The 14,549-nt window shown below is 51.9% G+C and overlaps 1 protein-coding gene across 7 annotated transcripts in view; it reads left to right on the top strand.

The window, feature by feature from the left end:
* TOX2 (TOX high mobility group box family member 2) overlaps nt 1–14,549 on the top strand; it is a 168,647-nt gene that overhangs the window by 55,938 nt on the left and 98,160 nt on the right. For all 7 annotated transcript variants that reach the window (XM_067307852.1, XM_067307848.1, XM_067307847.1 and 4 more), the window contains exon 2: nt 8,978–9,043. In XM_067307852.1, the coding sequence (XP_067163953.1) occupies nt 8,978–9,043 (66 nt within the window). The remainder of the gene's footprint in view (nt 1–8,977; nt 9,044–14,549) is intronic.

The raw sequence follows: 14,549 nt of genomic DNA, 5'->3' as shown, positions 1-14,549 counted from the left end.
GGGACTATGGGAACCAGAGAAGAGTCATTCCCTCTTCTCCTCTCATGCCTTTATATATACCTCCATCAAGTCTCTCTGTCATCCCTTCTCCTAGTCTGTGTACACCATTCCACACCTTTGATCAGCCCTGTTATTGCTCTCCTTTTTCCTAAATTAGCAGATTGCAAAATAACATTTTAACTTTCGGTCTCTGTTCATTTCCTAATTGCTCCTGACACTTGACAGGCTTCTCCTGGCCGCTGCTGAGAACTGAGCAAAAGTTGGGAGACAGCTCTCAAAAAGGAGTGCGTAGTTTCTAGCCTGGATGGTAACTAGTTATTTTAAAGCTCGTTAAAGGCTGCATTGTTAGAATTGCTTTACTCCTGTGCATTCCTTTCATTTATTGACATTAAATTTAATCTTCTGTGTCTTCACTGCCACTTAGCGCTGCGAATGTCTTATGCAAAGTCCTTCAGAGTCAGTTTGGGTTTTGGCCAGCCTGAATAATTTTTGCCTCATTAGGGAACTTCATAACTTCCAGATCACTTAGGTTATGAACTGTGTAGATTTTAAGCACAAGATGTCCATGCTCCGTGATCACCTTCTGCTGTGAAACCCGAGCAGATATCTTTTCACAGGCTGTAAATAACAAGAGGACCTTCCCTTTGGTCCCATGACAACTTGGGTTGGGTTTTTAAGAGCTGTTTGGTGAGGAACCTTATGAAAAGTCCAGCCAGGCTGCACAGCTCCGCTCACCCTTATCCAGGTACTCGTGGGCGCCTGCAGCAGATGGTCCTCGAGCTGCGAGGCCCACCTTGCCTCTGCAGGCTCCCTCGTCTTCCTCACCGCGTCCCACCTCTGCTTGCTGCTTCCGTTCGGCGTTGCGGCTCCGACCCGTTTGCCTCCTAAGGGAGTCAGGCTTGCTGGGCTGCTGTTTTGTGAATCACTCCGCAATTAAAAAAGCAAGCAAAGCCCACACAAACGAAGCTGGCACCTTCAGTTTGCCACCCCAGTTCCCTGCGGAGCAAGGGCCGCTGGACCTGTAGGTCGCGCCCAGCACTTGCTAAATTTGCAGTTTGGAGTCCGAATTGCTTTCGAGCAGGCGAATGCCACGTGGTCCTGGGGCTTCCTCCTGATTTTGTTGTTTTGTTTTTTTCCTGCTGGCCTGTTCAGTGCGAGATAGCGGCACAGACAGGTCTCTCCGAGGGAGGTGCCCGGCTTTGGGAAGCACTGGAAAGCCCTTCAGTGGAAAAGCCAGTGCAAATCGTTCCTGTCTTTGCCACGTGGTTTTAATTGCTTGACAGCTTCTACTGTACCTGGGCAGCCCTCGGCACGGCCAGCTGTGCAGTAGGTGTCCTGCTTCTGGTGTGTTTGGAAGAAAAACTACCTGCTGTTATTTCTATCGTATTTGTAAATTCTTCTTCAAAATCTTTTTCAGTTGCTTTATTATGATATAAAATGGAATTTTCCATAGTTTTGTTTCTGATGCGCTTTGAAAGCCATGTTCTCATCCTCCCAGTGACGTCCTTTACTCTTCCATTGGCAAACGCTGACGGCAGCGAGGGGAGAAAGGGGAGCAGTGCCGTTCTTGTAATGCCTGTTTTTGAGGGATAGTCGGTATCTTGTCTCCAAGGACCTGCCGAAACTTGATTCGTGTAGCTGTTCCTTGTAGCTATGATGACGGAGATTCCTTCTGGCCATCTCTTGCTTTTCTTCGGTGCCTTTTCCGACGTAGCAGTTTATCCTCCAGCCTTGGGTGGGAGAGAAGAGGGTACATGGAAGAGGGCTACGGTACTACCCAGAACTGAAAAGACTCTTAAAAATATATATATACATATATATTTTATATATATATATAATATATATGTATATAGATAGATATCTTTTGGGCTTTATGGTTTTGAGCATTAAGACTTCATCTATATCACTCGAGTAATATGTAAGAATATTTAATGACTGCATGGTAGAATCCAGCTCCCCCCTGCCCCAAAAAAGGGAAGAAACCCCCCCAAAAACAAAACTAATGCTGGCAGCTCATGCTGGGCCAGAGGTTTCCCGCTGCCGCGGCGTGGTCGTGCCACCCTCGGTCCCGGCCGCCCGCGGGGCTGCTTTGGTGCGACCGTCCCGCGCGCCTGCGAGGCTGCGCCCGGCGTCCGCGTCCCGCTCGCCCTCTGATGCCGCCCGCTGCGGCGATACGGGGCTGGAAATCGCCTTGTGCACGTGGCTGCGGCCAGACTGCGGGAATGCAGTTATGCCAATCAAGTAATTCTTGCCTGATTTAAAGATAAACAAATAAATGCAAAGATTGGAAAAACTTGACCCCTGTAAAGCTTTCTAAAGACAAGTCGCCTACGTCTGTGCGGTAGGTACGGTGCCAGCAGAGGCGGCTCGGTCAATCCCAGTGGCAAATGGGTAATATGATTTTTTTCTTTTTTCTTTTTTTTTTAATAAGAAAATGAGAAGTATTAAATAGAGCGTTGGCTCTGCTGCGTGAGCTTTCTCGGGTCCTCGCTTAAATGCGCTGGTGTTTTAGAGGAACGGGTGGCGCGGCTTTGCTCTGTGCCATGCCGCGCGTAGCAAACGCGGCGCCTCCCGGGTGGCGCTGGCGAAGGGTGACATCGCTGCGCGCCCAGTCTGGCAGCGTGGGGCCAGGGGGAGAGGGGACCCGCAGCCCCGCTCCTGCTCTCCTGCCGCCATGGGAGGCGCAGCCGAGGCGGGTGCTTGCGGCGGGGGGATGCAGCGCGGGGCCCGATTCCTTCCCCGCGGGGCGTTAAGCGGCCGCTCCGCGACGAGGACGTTTGGCTCCTGCTGCGTTGGCGCTGCCGTAATGCCAACGCTGAGCGCTAAAACTTAGCCCAGACCACTCAAAAAGAAAAAAAAAAAAAAAAAAGCTTGGAAGATTTTTGAGATCTTACGGGTGCCACTGAATCCGTTCCTGGTAAAAGCACTGCCAATTTTTCTTTTTCTTTTTTTTTTTTCCTTGCAAAGTTGAAAGTTGAGGTTTTCATCTTTGCTCCTGACTCCCGAAGCCAGTGCTCCCAGGCACCAGTGAAAGGATGCGAGGAGACTCGTAATAAAATTGTGCAAGTTGGCAGTGCCGCCCGTGCGAAAGTCGCACCTTCTCTGCAGCTTGGCAGTCGGCGGTGTTTCTTTCCGCTCCGTCCTCTCCAGTTAACAAACATTTATTCTCCGTGTTTGCACCGAGCCACCGATCGCCCAGCTGCTCCGCGCGGGGCTCGGCTTGCGGCGTGCGCTGCTTATTATTTTTACGCCTTTTCATCTTATTAACGCATTGCCCAGGGTGACCTCTGGGCACATTTACAAGTTGGAAAATAGCATCGTGTTGCAAAAATAGCAGACCAAAGTGAGCCTAGAGAGCAGTTAAAAAAAAAAAAAAAAGTGCTTTTTTAGACCATCACCTTAATGAAAACTCTGCTCGGCTGCCTGGATGGGGCTGGTTAATTAGCCGCAACGCTCTGCCTTCGGAGCTGCAATGCCGGCTACGGGTCCCCTGTAAGAATAGCAATAGAAGAATTGGATTTCCAAGCAAATTCTCCATGACAAACTCTATTTTGACAGAGCTGCCTGGAGTTTGGCGGCTGTTTTCTTGCAGGTAGAATGACGGTTTTTGCTGCGTGTGGTCAATTCTGCGCCCAAAATACCCAGCAACACGTGCGAGCGAGAGGTGCTGCCGCGGGGGCACGGCGCTTTCTCCAACTCTCCTTGGTTTCCTCGGGTCTTCCTGGGTGAACTGGGTTTAGGGCATCAGCCTGATTATCCGTCTTTGCCATGCATCGTCACCGCTTTCGGCGTGGGGTCGGGCCGTGGCTCATACTCACCGCCGCCTGGTTTGGCGTTACGTCGGGTGCAGAACGGAGGCAGCGTGCTGGTGTCAAAGCCAGCCAAAAGTCAGGGGCCAAAGTCTTGGGTAAAGGGAAAGCAATAAATTACAGCATCTTCCCCACCTCCCCGAGTTTCTAAACCTAGGGTTTGAACGTAGGGCTTGAATTTCCCAGGTTTGCCATCCCACATCAGGTCCTGCTGTGAGCTGAGAGTGAGCACGGTTCACTCGCACTTGGCACCCGCTTCGGGCAGGAGAAGGGGAGAACTGGACACGGCCACCGATTTGTTCCATAGACTGCTCTCCTTAACCACGGATGAAAAACGTTCAGTAATTGCAAACGAGCAAAGGATGCTTAGGACGACGGCGCAAGAGAACGTTCCTTCCAACTGAAAAGGACTCGGAGCGAATGACGCCCACCGCTCGGCACACTTAGATCGTTAACGCCCGGGCTGATCGATTTTCGCTGGGGACGGAGCGGGAGCGAGCGCTTGTAGCCGAAGGGAAACGTTAAGCTGCGTGTTTCTGCCGTAAATCAGCGTGCACCGATGGGGCGGATTGCTTTGAAGCGCGTTGCTCCTCTCCTCTCCTCCGCCTGGCTGGCGTACAAGTGGCGAATGTCTAATTGGAAAAACCATCCTGGTGGCAGAATTCGTACTAATTTTGTTTGCCCCCTTGTAGCCCGGAGGAGAAGAAAAGCAGCGGGACAGTTCCAACGTTTCCATTGCATTTCAGGCCTCGATTTCCAGGCTCGCTGCTGCGGCCAGCGATCCGCGGCACCGCGACGTCGAAGGCAGGGTTCGTTACGGGCGTTGGGAAGGCGCAGAGGGCAGAGGCGAGCGCAGAGGGGAGGCGGGGAGTGGTAGAAAGCCGTGAAAGAATTTGTTCTGACAAACGCAACGATGTAAAGAAAGGAGAGTGCTTTTCCTGCCTTGAACCTCCCCGCCCAGGGAAAGACGCGTTTTGTTTTCCGAACGTGGATTTCCAGATGACTTTTGTTTTCTGCACCTCTCCGTAGAGGAGCTGTTTCGAGCAGGTCTTAGTCTGGCTCTGCAAAGCACTCTGTTGGAGTGGGACAGGAGCGAGGCTTGTGTCCGGGCGAGAGCACCCGGGATAGATGGATGGATGTGCAATTTCTGTGTATTTATTTCCCCGAGGGGCAAAATTTTGGCTTAGGGAAAGAGCACTTCCTTTCCTAATGTTGAAATATATATTTTTGCGGTGCAGATTCCTGATTGATTTCAGTGACGGACAGAACTATTTCCCTGCTGAAATACTGTAAATCTGTTCAGGGCTGCTTGCAGGAAAGATCTTGCTGGGTGACTCAGCTACAGCATCGAAATCTGCCGTCTCAAGATGCGGTAGCTGTTAAATGTCAGCCGGTGTTGTGCAGCCCGTCTGTGCAGCTGGTTGAGACAAAGCTTTGGAAACTGCCCGTACATCCTTGCGGTGCAAAGCCCTGGGCTTTGGGGCGCCTGCTCGGGCCCGCGGTGGTGTCGTTGGGATGGTTCCTAGCAGAGCTCAGGATTGGGACCTCTGCAGCACAGTTTTGCCCGTTGCAAAAGGATTGACTCGCCGGAAACCCGGGGTCGATGCAGCAGCGTAGCCCTGTGAGGCAGCCTGGCTCCTCGTGTCGCGGTGCACGTGCACGGTCCCCATGGACGGCAGTGCCGTTCGGATGTGACTGTCGTGGCCAACCCTGTCTGCAAGGCCATGGGTGACCACGTGCGCGATACACACAGCAGACGGCTGCGTTGGGTTGCCTGGATGGACTCTGGCCTCCCACTGGTCTGGCAGTAGGGAAAATGCGTGTAGGTTTTTGCTTGGTATGTTTTGAGCTGAGTGGTTCTAGCGCCAGCAGCAGATCCCCAACGGTGCGGCCAGCGGGCTGAGCCCCTTGGCGTTTGCTGGAGTTTCTTCTCCAGAGCTGACCTAGGCTGTGAACACCGCGTAGCTATGTGCAGGCTGCCCTAAACTGCTGGGGGCACTCTCATCTGCGTGGAAATCAGAAAAACCCTTTCTACTCTATTTCCACTGTTGGAATGGATGGCTCTTATTACCCCTTTAGCAAACTGCAAGCGTGGCCTGTCCTGGGCATTTTGGTGCAAGCAAAAGTAGCTTCATATGCCAGGGCAGGCCTTCGGAGGTAGCCCAAAGCTGCTGCAGTCTGCGGCAAGGTGAGATGATGATCGTGATCGTCTTGCACATATTGGCTAAACCTTGCAGAATTTGGGAGAAATGGCGGGCATCTCTGTCGCATTAAATTTCTTCTTTCTAGTAAGCTTTGACGCCTGTTGTCAACAACAGACAGTTAAAATATCACCGTTGGCATCTGAATTAGCCATCCTGGAGCAAAGGAGGCCCTGTGCTTCACAGAGCTATTTTTTCCGGCTTTCCATAGGCTCAGGCAGATGTTCTGTTTAGTCACATTTTGAAGATTTTTCTTACAACCAAAGTGGCTAGAGATTTCCCGCTGCTTTAAGTTCAGGTCACGGGCAGCGGTTTGGATGATTGCCTGTGCCTCAGTGGGCCCTCTCATTTGCTGCCGCTCATGGGTCCATGTCATGGCCATGTGGGATATGACTGTGATCCCAATGCAGAAGATGTCTGGATCTCACTATAACACTTGGGTATCGCTCACCCGCGCTGAGAGGACAGGCGGCACCTTCATGCAGTGTGCCGAGCAAGAGTGCGCATTGCGTCCATCCCCAGAGCAGGGCTTACCTGGGCCACCAGTGTGCACGGGTGACTGTCCCCGGAGGACACCTCGTCAGCCAGCAGCTGCTAGCTCTGCTGCTGATCTCGTCCCGCAAAACCCATCGTGCATGCACTGTGAACCAGGGGAGCCTCCAACCTCGAGCAGACTTTTCTTCAAGTGATGAAAGCTCAGGTCTTGTCTTGCACTTCTGTTTGAGCATCACCATTCCTGATTTCCAGGTATGGACACTGGGGCACGTAGCCAAGATACGTAGCAGACCTGGCAGCAGAGCGCAGATCTCCCGTACGCCACCATTCCTTCCCCGCCATCAGGTTTAAAGAAATCCTTTGTTTGCGCAGGGATCGCCCTTTAGTCCTGCTGTGGTTTCCATTAGTATTAGTTAATGAATGTCACAATACCCTCTGTAATTTTGCTTCTTTTAATTGGTTTGCTCTCGTATCCCTGAGGGTGGTTTGGCAATTAGAAGGTGTCTCTGCACTCTGACGCTGAGCTGAGTGGAGCGGAGCTGTGCTGCTCCCATTTGGCTTTACTAACTCCACTGACTTTAATGGCTAATCCTGTGGCACTCAGTGAAATGAAAGTGTAATTAATAGTCTATAGTGAAAATGAAAATCTTCACCTGGTTTTGTTTAGATTCCTCTTTTATTGCTCGTGTGTGGAGCATTTCTGTTAAGGCATTACTGGTAGCAGTTTCATTTGAGAGCCAGAGAAACAAGGGGTGAACAATCTCCAATTCATCATCTGGCTTGTAAGGGCAAGAGGGTAGTCTCTTCCCTCTTGTTAAGTATACACTGTCATTTACAGCTGGTACCTTCATCCTTGTCTCAGGAGTGTTTTATGGCATATCCCACTTTATTGCCATAATTAATTTGTGAACTTAGCCTCGAGAACTGCCCTGGCTATACTTTGAGCTGGAGACAATTCTTGAGGGCTTTTTTCTTTCATCTGGAGCCTGAGCAAGTGAAAAGCTCCTGCCCTAGCTAATTAATAGGAAGAGTTTTGTAGTTCTCCACAGGGGTTTTGTAGTCTACTAACTGGATTAGCGGTTCAGAAGTGGATGAAGGGGGCAGGCATGTTGTGCAGGAACCACGGAGGCACCAGTTAACTGTGCATTTACTGTGCAGTTCTCGGGCTGCCTCTTGATCCCTGGTAGCCCTGAAGCTTATCTGCGGGGGCAAAACCTTGGGAGGGCAGGAGAGGAAGAGGAAGAAGTGAGGGAAAATGCACCTTCTTGTAGCCAGAGTTTCCAAACAACAGAAAAAAGGGCTGTAGGCAAGGAACCTGGTTTCCTGCTGCATCCACCTGGTGCAGAAATGCATCCGAGCTTCCCAGGCAGGAAACCCAATGCTGGTTCTTTGTGGCTTCCAGGCATCTTCTGTTTTTTCCTTCCCAAATGAACAGGACTTCTTCTGCCTGGTGGCTCTCCTCTGTGTGACATGGACACCCTGGTGTGTGGGTTGGCTCTCTCTTGACCCCTGCCTGGGAGCTTCTCCTTGCCTGGACTCTCCCACCCTTGCAAGGTCTTGCTTCTCTCTAGGGCCAGCACAGCTCTTTCAACCCACCTCACTAAGAAGGATTGCACCTTAGCTGTCAGGGCTGGAAATTGTGCTCTGGAGGCTACTTCATGTACAGTATAGGAATGACCTTCTGGATTGCAACTGTAGGTTTGCTGCCGTTTGGTGGTTAAAGAATACATAGGTGCCTGGAGGAGGATGGAGTGTGACCTGCCTGTCTTGGAAATGCACATTGGTGGGAAAAGGCTTTGTAAAGTCAATTGGTTTAGTGAGAATTTTAGCAAGAACCTAATTTGGATTATGTTGTTGCTGGGATAGATCTGTGGTTTTGCACAATTTTGGTTTATTTGTCAGCTCTTAGAATGATTCATTCATTATTTTGCTGAAAAATTAACATAAGTGTGCTGTGTTAACGTGTCCCCTTGCAATAACAGTAATGTATGCTCATGCGTGCTCAAAAGCACAGCTTGCAGCTCAACATTAAGGTAGCCTGAATTTCCTTAGTTCTTCAAGAATGGGTTTTATTCCCCATCTTTTCACGAAATAAAGAAATTCTGCTTTGGGTTTTCATTTTGTGATCTGGCAAAGGCCACTTCTGAGAGAAGCTGGCTACCAGGTATCCAAAAGGCATCAGAGCTGGAAAGTAAGTTCTCTGTAGTAAGTTTTCAGTTCTCTGTGGCCAGTTTGGATGGTTCCTTATTGAGTCTGTACAACGTTGAGTTTAAGACTCTGTTAAAGCTTGTTACTGCCCCACAAGCGTCAGATACCGCTAGTAGGTTAAGCACAGTTTTAAAGGACAAGCTGAAGATTTTATTCTGGGAATCTTGGTTCTTTACATGAAGAGCCAGGAAAGTATTTGGGCTCCATATAACCCTGGAGTGCAGATGTCGTTTCACTAACTGCAGCTTTCTTTTGTCTTTCTAGTTTGATGGGGAGAACATGTACATGGGAATGAATGACAATACCCAGGAGTTTCTATCGGCAAATCAGGTAAGTGCCGTTTTGCTTCGGTGGGCTGTGCGAACGCAGTGGGTGAGATTCTCTGAGACACCTGGGCTAAGTCAAAGCACAAATGCTAACAACTTTCGGTGGATCTGTGCTGCTGGGACAGGCGGGACCTTGGGAAGGGTCCAATGGAGGAGGTCAGGGCTTGCTGTCAGCCCCGTCCTCTGATGCTGAAGAGCAGTTGGATGTGTTTGCTACTGGGAGATGGACGTGCGTGCTGGTACTGCTGTGTATCACCAGGACCCAGCTTAGCTACAGCTCTCCAGTGAGGCTTAAAAGTTTCACCTCAGCGACTTTGACTATAAATGAAGAAGTAGCAACTGGTGTTTCTAGAAGTGGCGAGGTTTCCAAGTATTGTGTGGAGCTCAGGTCTCCCTCTCTCTCCTTTCCTCACGTAGAGAATTTCCTGTAGCTAAATAGGTTAGCGTTTAGCTGGCTCTGGGAGAAATAGGAATCAAAGTTTTCCTGTTTTGGAACTAGAAACACACACGTGGAGGACCAGAATAGCAGTGCGCACATCTTGCAGGTGCCCGAGTCTTCAGGACTCTGTCTGGGCTTGGGTACACATGAAACACAAATGTCCATTCAGCGGAGCCCTAACCATATATAGTTAAAATTAAGCACTTGCTTAGGTCCCGTTGGCAGGCTGGGACTTCAGCACGTGTTTACGTGTCTTCCTGACGGGGAGATGAGAGATGGTCCCATGTGGAGCCCTCCGAGATGTCCTGTCATGACAGGAGCGTGCAGGGGCTCTAATGCCTCTTTCGGAGGTGCCTGATGCCACGCTCGCGGGGGGCAACATTGCATCGTGGCCTGCTGCCTCGTGAGGAAAAACGCAATCATTGATGTCTTTTAAGCCTCCCATTTTTGAGCTCTGTCGGGCTGTTTCGTTGTGGGGCCCTATCGACCGCAGCCACGCGCGCTGCGGGCTGTGCTGGGTTCTGCGTGTGAAGTTGCTGCGTTGCAAACGTCGGAGGAGAAGCGGGTGAAGGTTTCTCTCCCACGCAAAACGCGCCTGGCTGCCTGGTACCCCAGGAGCTGGTGTGTGTTGCTTGGGGTGAGATTACAGTCTGTTCCTACTATTGGGGTTTGGCAGTTACCATGGCATCACTAGAAAGGCTAGTGAATCATCCGTTTTGTATCTAAATCAGATATGGAAGATGATTAAAAAAAAAAAGAAGGAAGAAAACAGGATGAAAAACTGTCGTTCGCTTTCTTAGAAGTAGAGTGCGAGGACGCGTTGGCTCTTTGCGCAAGAGAGAGGTTTCACCACTGGCTTCCAAGGCCAGTGCACACGGTTAGAGCTGGAAAAGCAAAGGGATTTGTTCCCAGGTGACAGCGATTTCCTAGGGTGGGGAAGGAACGTTCGCTGCAGGCGTTGGGCTGCGCGGCAGCGCAGCAGAAACAAATAGGCGGTCAATCCGCAAAGCCACTGCTCGTGTTTAGGGCTAGCGATTGCCACAGGTTGCGCAAGCGAATGAAAAAGGAGCAGGCTGACCCCAAGCTTCGGCCGATGGTTCGGCCCCGTCTTTCCCCCTTATTCCCTAAAGCCGTTCTTCCCTCTTAGCCTGCGAAACAAACGGGGCAGAGGTAGGGGAGGGTTTTATCCCCTTGTTCTGCGGGAACCAACTGGTCTGTTCAGCCATGGGGTCACATTTCCGTGGTGTCCGGTCTGAAAGGGCTTGAACCTGGCAGGAGCCGAGCAGCCCGGCTCCGGCTTGGTAAAGCGCAGAAGATGCGTTGAGTCGTAGAGGAGCGCGTGGCGCCCGGCGGCGCGGGATGGGGCTGGCCAGCCCCCGCTCGGATCGGTGCTCCCTCTCCTTCAGCTTTTCCGGGAATTATAAAATCCTCGCTGCAAAACCGGTCCCGACGCGGGGAATCGCCGAGCGCTTGCCTTGCCTCGGTGCAAAAAGACCCGTTTGCTGCCTCTCGGGGTCGGGCGAAGAGGTGCGAGTGTCTCTGCGCTCGGCTGGAGCCGCGGGGCGCCGAGGCTGCGGGTGCTCAAAGGCTCCCAACGTCCGGCGCAGAGCACAGCGGGGCCGTTGTCACAGGTATCCTGCGTTTAAAGACTCCCGAGGGACCCTTGCTCCGTCTACCCGTCGGGAAGGCCTAGAGGTGCCGCGCGGGGGCTGGAGGAACCGCAGCCAGCAGGAACCGTTGGCGTTGCCTGCTCTAAACGGATCGGATTCGCCTCGCAGCATCCCGCCTCCCCTCCCTGCGGGCAACTGGGGAGGAACGGGAATGAGAGCTGCCGCCGGGAGGTGACGAATGGATTTCTTTGCCAAGACTAAGCGGGGGGGAGGCTTCCTAATGAGAAAAGAGAGACTAGCGCGTGCCCCGGGATTAACGCGCCGTTTGAACCCGCGAGAAGGATAAACCGAGACCCAGCCAGATCCTTGTAACCTGGGGTGCGGAAGAGGAATTTCCAGTCACGCTTTATTTACCTGCTTGAGTTTGTTTTATATTTGCAAAGGGCAATTAAGGATTAAAAGGGAGGAAACGGCTTCCTCGTGGCAGAGGGTGGGCGGGCGGCGCTGGCGCGGGGCCGGGTTTGCGCGGCTTCACCGCGGAGCGCTTCGCTGCGCCGGTCGCGACTTTCTCACTCGCGCCGCAACTCCTGTGTTGAAATGGAAAATCCTAGCACGCACATTGCCTGTTTTTAGGTCACGTTGGTTTTATTTAAGCCAATGCTGCGCTATGTGGTGAGCTCCGCCGGTATCAGCAACGCCGCGAGAACGAGAAACCCAGGTGCCGCAGAGCAGCCTGTGCACGCGGTGTTTTAGGAGGGCCTCGTTTCTGCTGGAAACTTCTAGGGGTCCATGAGTAGGAGAAGGCTGAAAGTCTCTGTCCTAGGAACTTTCCTTCTGTTTCTCTCCTGCCACCAGTTTAGAAGTGCAGTTTCTATTTCTTTGCAATTTTTCCTTCAAAATACGCAGAAGGAATTAAGCATAAAAACAGTTCACTTGAACACCTCCGCTCCTGCCCTGGTTTGAACCTGGGGATTTAAGTGACTGCTGCCTGTAGCACTTTCGGCTTTCTGTCCAGAGGTCCAGCCATCGGTTAAGCCCTCGAGGCATCCTGCCCCGTCACAAAGATAAGATTATTCTCGTTTTACGGCTGGAGCTGCGGAGCCGGGGCAGTTGGGGCGGCTCCGGTGGTGAGCCGCCCTTGGACAGCATCGCGAAGCTCCAGCACCCTGACACCAGCCTTATCTCAGCCCCTTGCGCAAGCCTTATCCTAAGCAGCTTCTGCCGTATCTCACGGCAAGAGCACGGTAAAGCTAGGAGCAGCTCCCGCTTCCCTTTCCTTTCGTCGTTCCTTGCATTGCAGAGCTGCTGGCTTGTATAAACAACAGCCACCAGCGTTTCAAAGCCAGCTGAGCTGCTCTCTCCCCTAATCTTCCTTTAAGTGTTTGCTTATGGGCCGTGTACGGCGTTGCATGTTTTTCATCCCGAAAGGGCTTTGTCTGAGCTGAGAACTAAATGCAGAAATACAGGAGCCTAAAACATAATGAAAATGCTGACAGATCCGTAGCCGCGCTGGCACACCCTGCCTCCTGGAAATAACTCCTGTTGTTCCGCCAAACAGGAGGGACACCCGACCCCAGAAATGAGTCAAATGTGAAATGTAATTCAACCCCCAACAGGGGCTGGGGAAGAAATGCAAGTTGACATCTGATCAAACCATCGCGGCCATCTGACCCCCGAGATGAGTGAGGGATCTGTTGTGTCTCATGCAGTCGGCAGCACGTCATTCCTCACTCTTGTCATTTTTCTTCCTTTCTTTTATTCCCCCCTCTCCCCCCTCCCCAAACAAAGAGAAGGAGTTAAGTAATGCGAAATCCCAAGGAGTGTACGGCAATGCGAGGTACTCTGAAAAATGAGGGAGAAAAAGCAGCCATGCCATTGAAAGAAATAAAACAGTCTGCAAAATAAATAAGCGAAGATGTTTATTAAGATCCTTGTGCTAGGGAAACTAACCCTGGTAAAGGCAAAGGCTGGGAAATTCCAAGTGTAACTGGATGGGAATTAGGGAGGTTTGGCTGCCGTTAAGACTTTTGCATTCGCAGGAAGAGTCCACAGGTGCTTTATAAATATTAATTAACTCTGCCTCAAAATACCCTGTAAGAAAGTGTCATTATCCCCTGTTACGGGTGGATAAACACAGGAAATATGTTGCTCAAGAGCAGGAGGCGGCGTGATGCTGGAGCAGGAAACAGGCTCAGCTGGGTCCTCGGCTCGCTCCGGCCGGTGCCGGACCGCTTCCTCGTGGAGCGGCTGCTGGAGCAGTGCCCGTGGGGGCGTTCGCCCCGACGTCGGGCTTCGGGGACAGTCGCAGCCCGGCTCGCCGGGAGCAGGGCCGGGGTTGTGCCCGTCTGCACCCAGCTCCCGCCGGGCGAAGGGCTCTCGCGAGGGCGACGGCAATGACGTTACCGCCAGCCTTGGGTGTCCGAGAAGCGTGTGCGGGCGTTCTCCCATCTGCATCGTGTTCCTCTGGCTGCTGACCGGGCGATGGATACTGAGGACGTTGCAAAGGAGGAAGGATCTGAGGACTTGCTACTAGGCGTTTTTGCTCCCACCCTCTGCCTGATCCTAGGAGCTTTCTCTTCCTGGCTTATCCCACCTGGGCACCATGCTTGTGTCTATACCAGCAAGTTAATTCGTGCAACTCCTTGTGCAACTCCTTGTGCAAATGCTGTTAGATATCAGTATAGTTTATTCAGACAAGGATATATTGACATAAGCAGCTCCTTACCTTTGTAATTGAGAGCGCAGTAATTATCCCACTGCTTTAACGGCGTGGAAAATATTGTGTAAATTGACACAGAGCTGTCTGTACACCCTTTTGCTCATGGTTAATGTTGCTTTTTTTCACGACTGTCTTGCTGGCATCCTCATGCCGCCTTACTGAGTGTCAGCGACGTCAGGCCAGGGCTCCCGGGAGCCGCGTGCATGCACACGAGGGCACGGCGGCTGGGGGCGTCAGGGCTGCCGGTTTGCGCAGCACCGTCCCTTCCGGCACATTTGCAAAAAAAAAAAGGTTTGGGGGAAAGCATTAACAGCCACGAGCACTGGAAAAGCCTGGTTTTGCCCGACCCTCGTTAGGCACCTGATGCTGATGGCCGTGGCCCAGCAGCGCGACTGCGGGGAGACCCGACGCTCGCGGGTCTCAGCCGCCAACGTGTTTGTAGCGTGTGCGTGAAACGTAAGGCGGGTTTTTCTCTTGCTCCGTGCAAGCCAGGAGGAGCTTGGCTGCGTTCGGGGTTGTACCGATGCACCAGCGGAAACGGAGTTAAGGGGGATCATTACGTTTGTCACGTGCACGCGCACACATATAACATCTGCCTTCCTACGTGTCTGCGTATGAACGTTTGCACTTACGTTACGCCTATCTGTGTTTCTGTGTACGTGGAATCGATCTGCGTATATATCTGTGTGCTGGGGCGTGTGTAAATCGACATTTACCTACTGTATCTATTGCCCTTTATCTG

Source organism: Apteryx mantelli, chromosome 18 (assembly GCF_036417845.1).
Source record: "Apteryx mantelli isolate bAptMan1 chromosome 18, bAptMan1.hap1, whole genome shotgun sequence".
In the NCBI taxonomy this organism is placed as follows: domain Eukaryota; kingdom Metazoa; phylum Chordata; class Aves; order Apterygiformes; family Apterygidae; genus Apteryx; species Apteryx mantelli.
The sequence above is the reverse complement of the archived record's forward strand: the minus strand, read 5'-3'. Positions and strand labels throughout refer to the sequence as shown.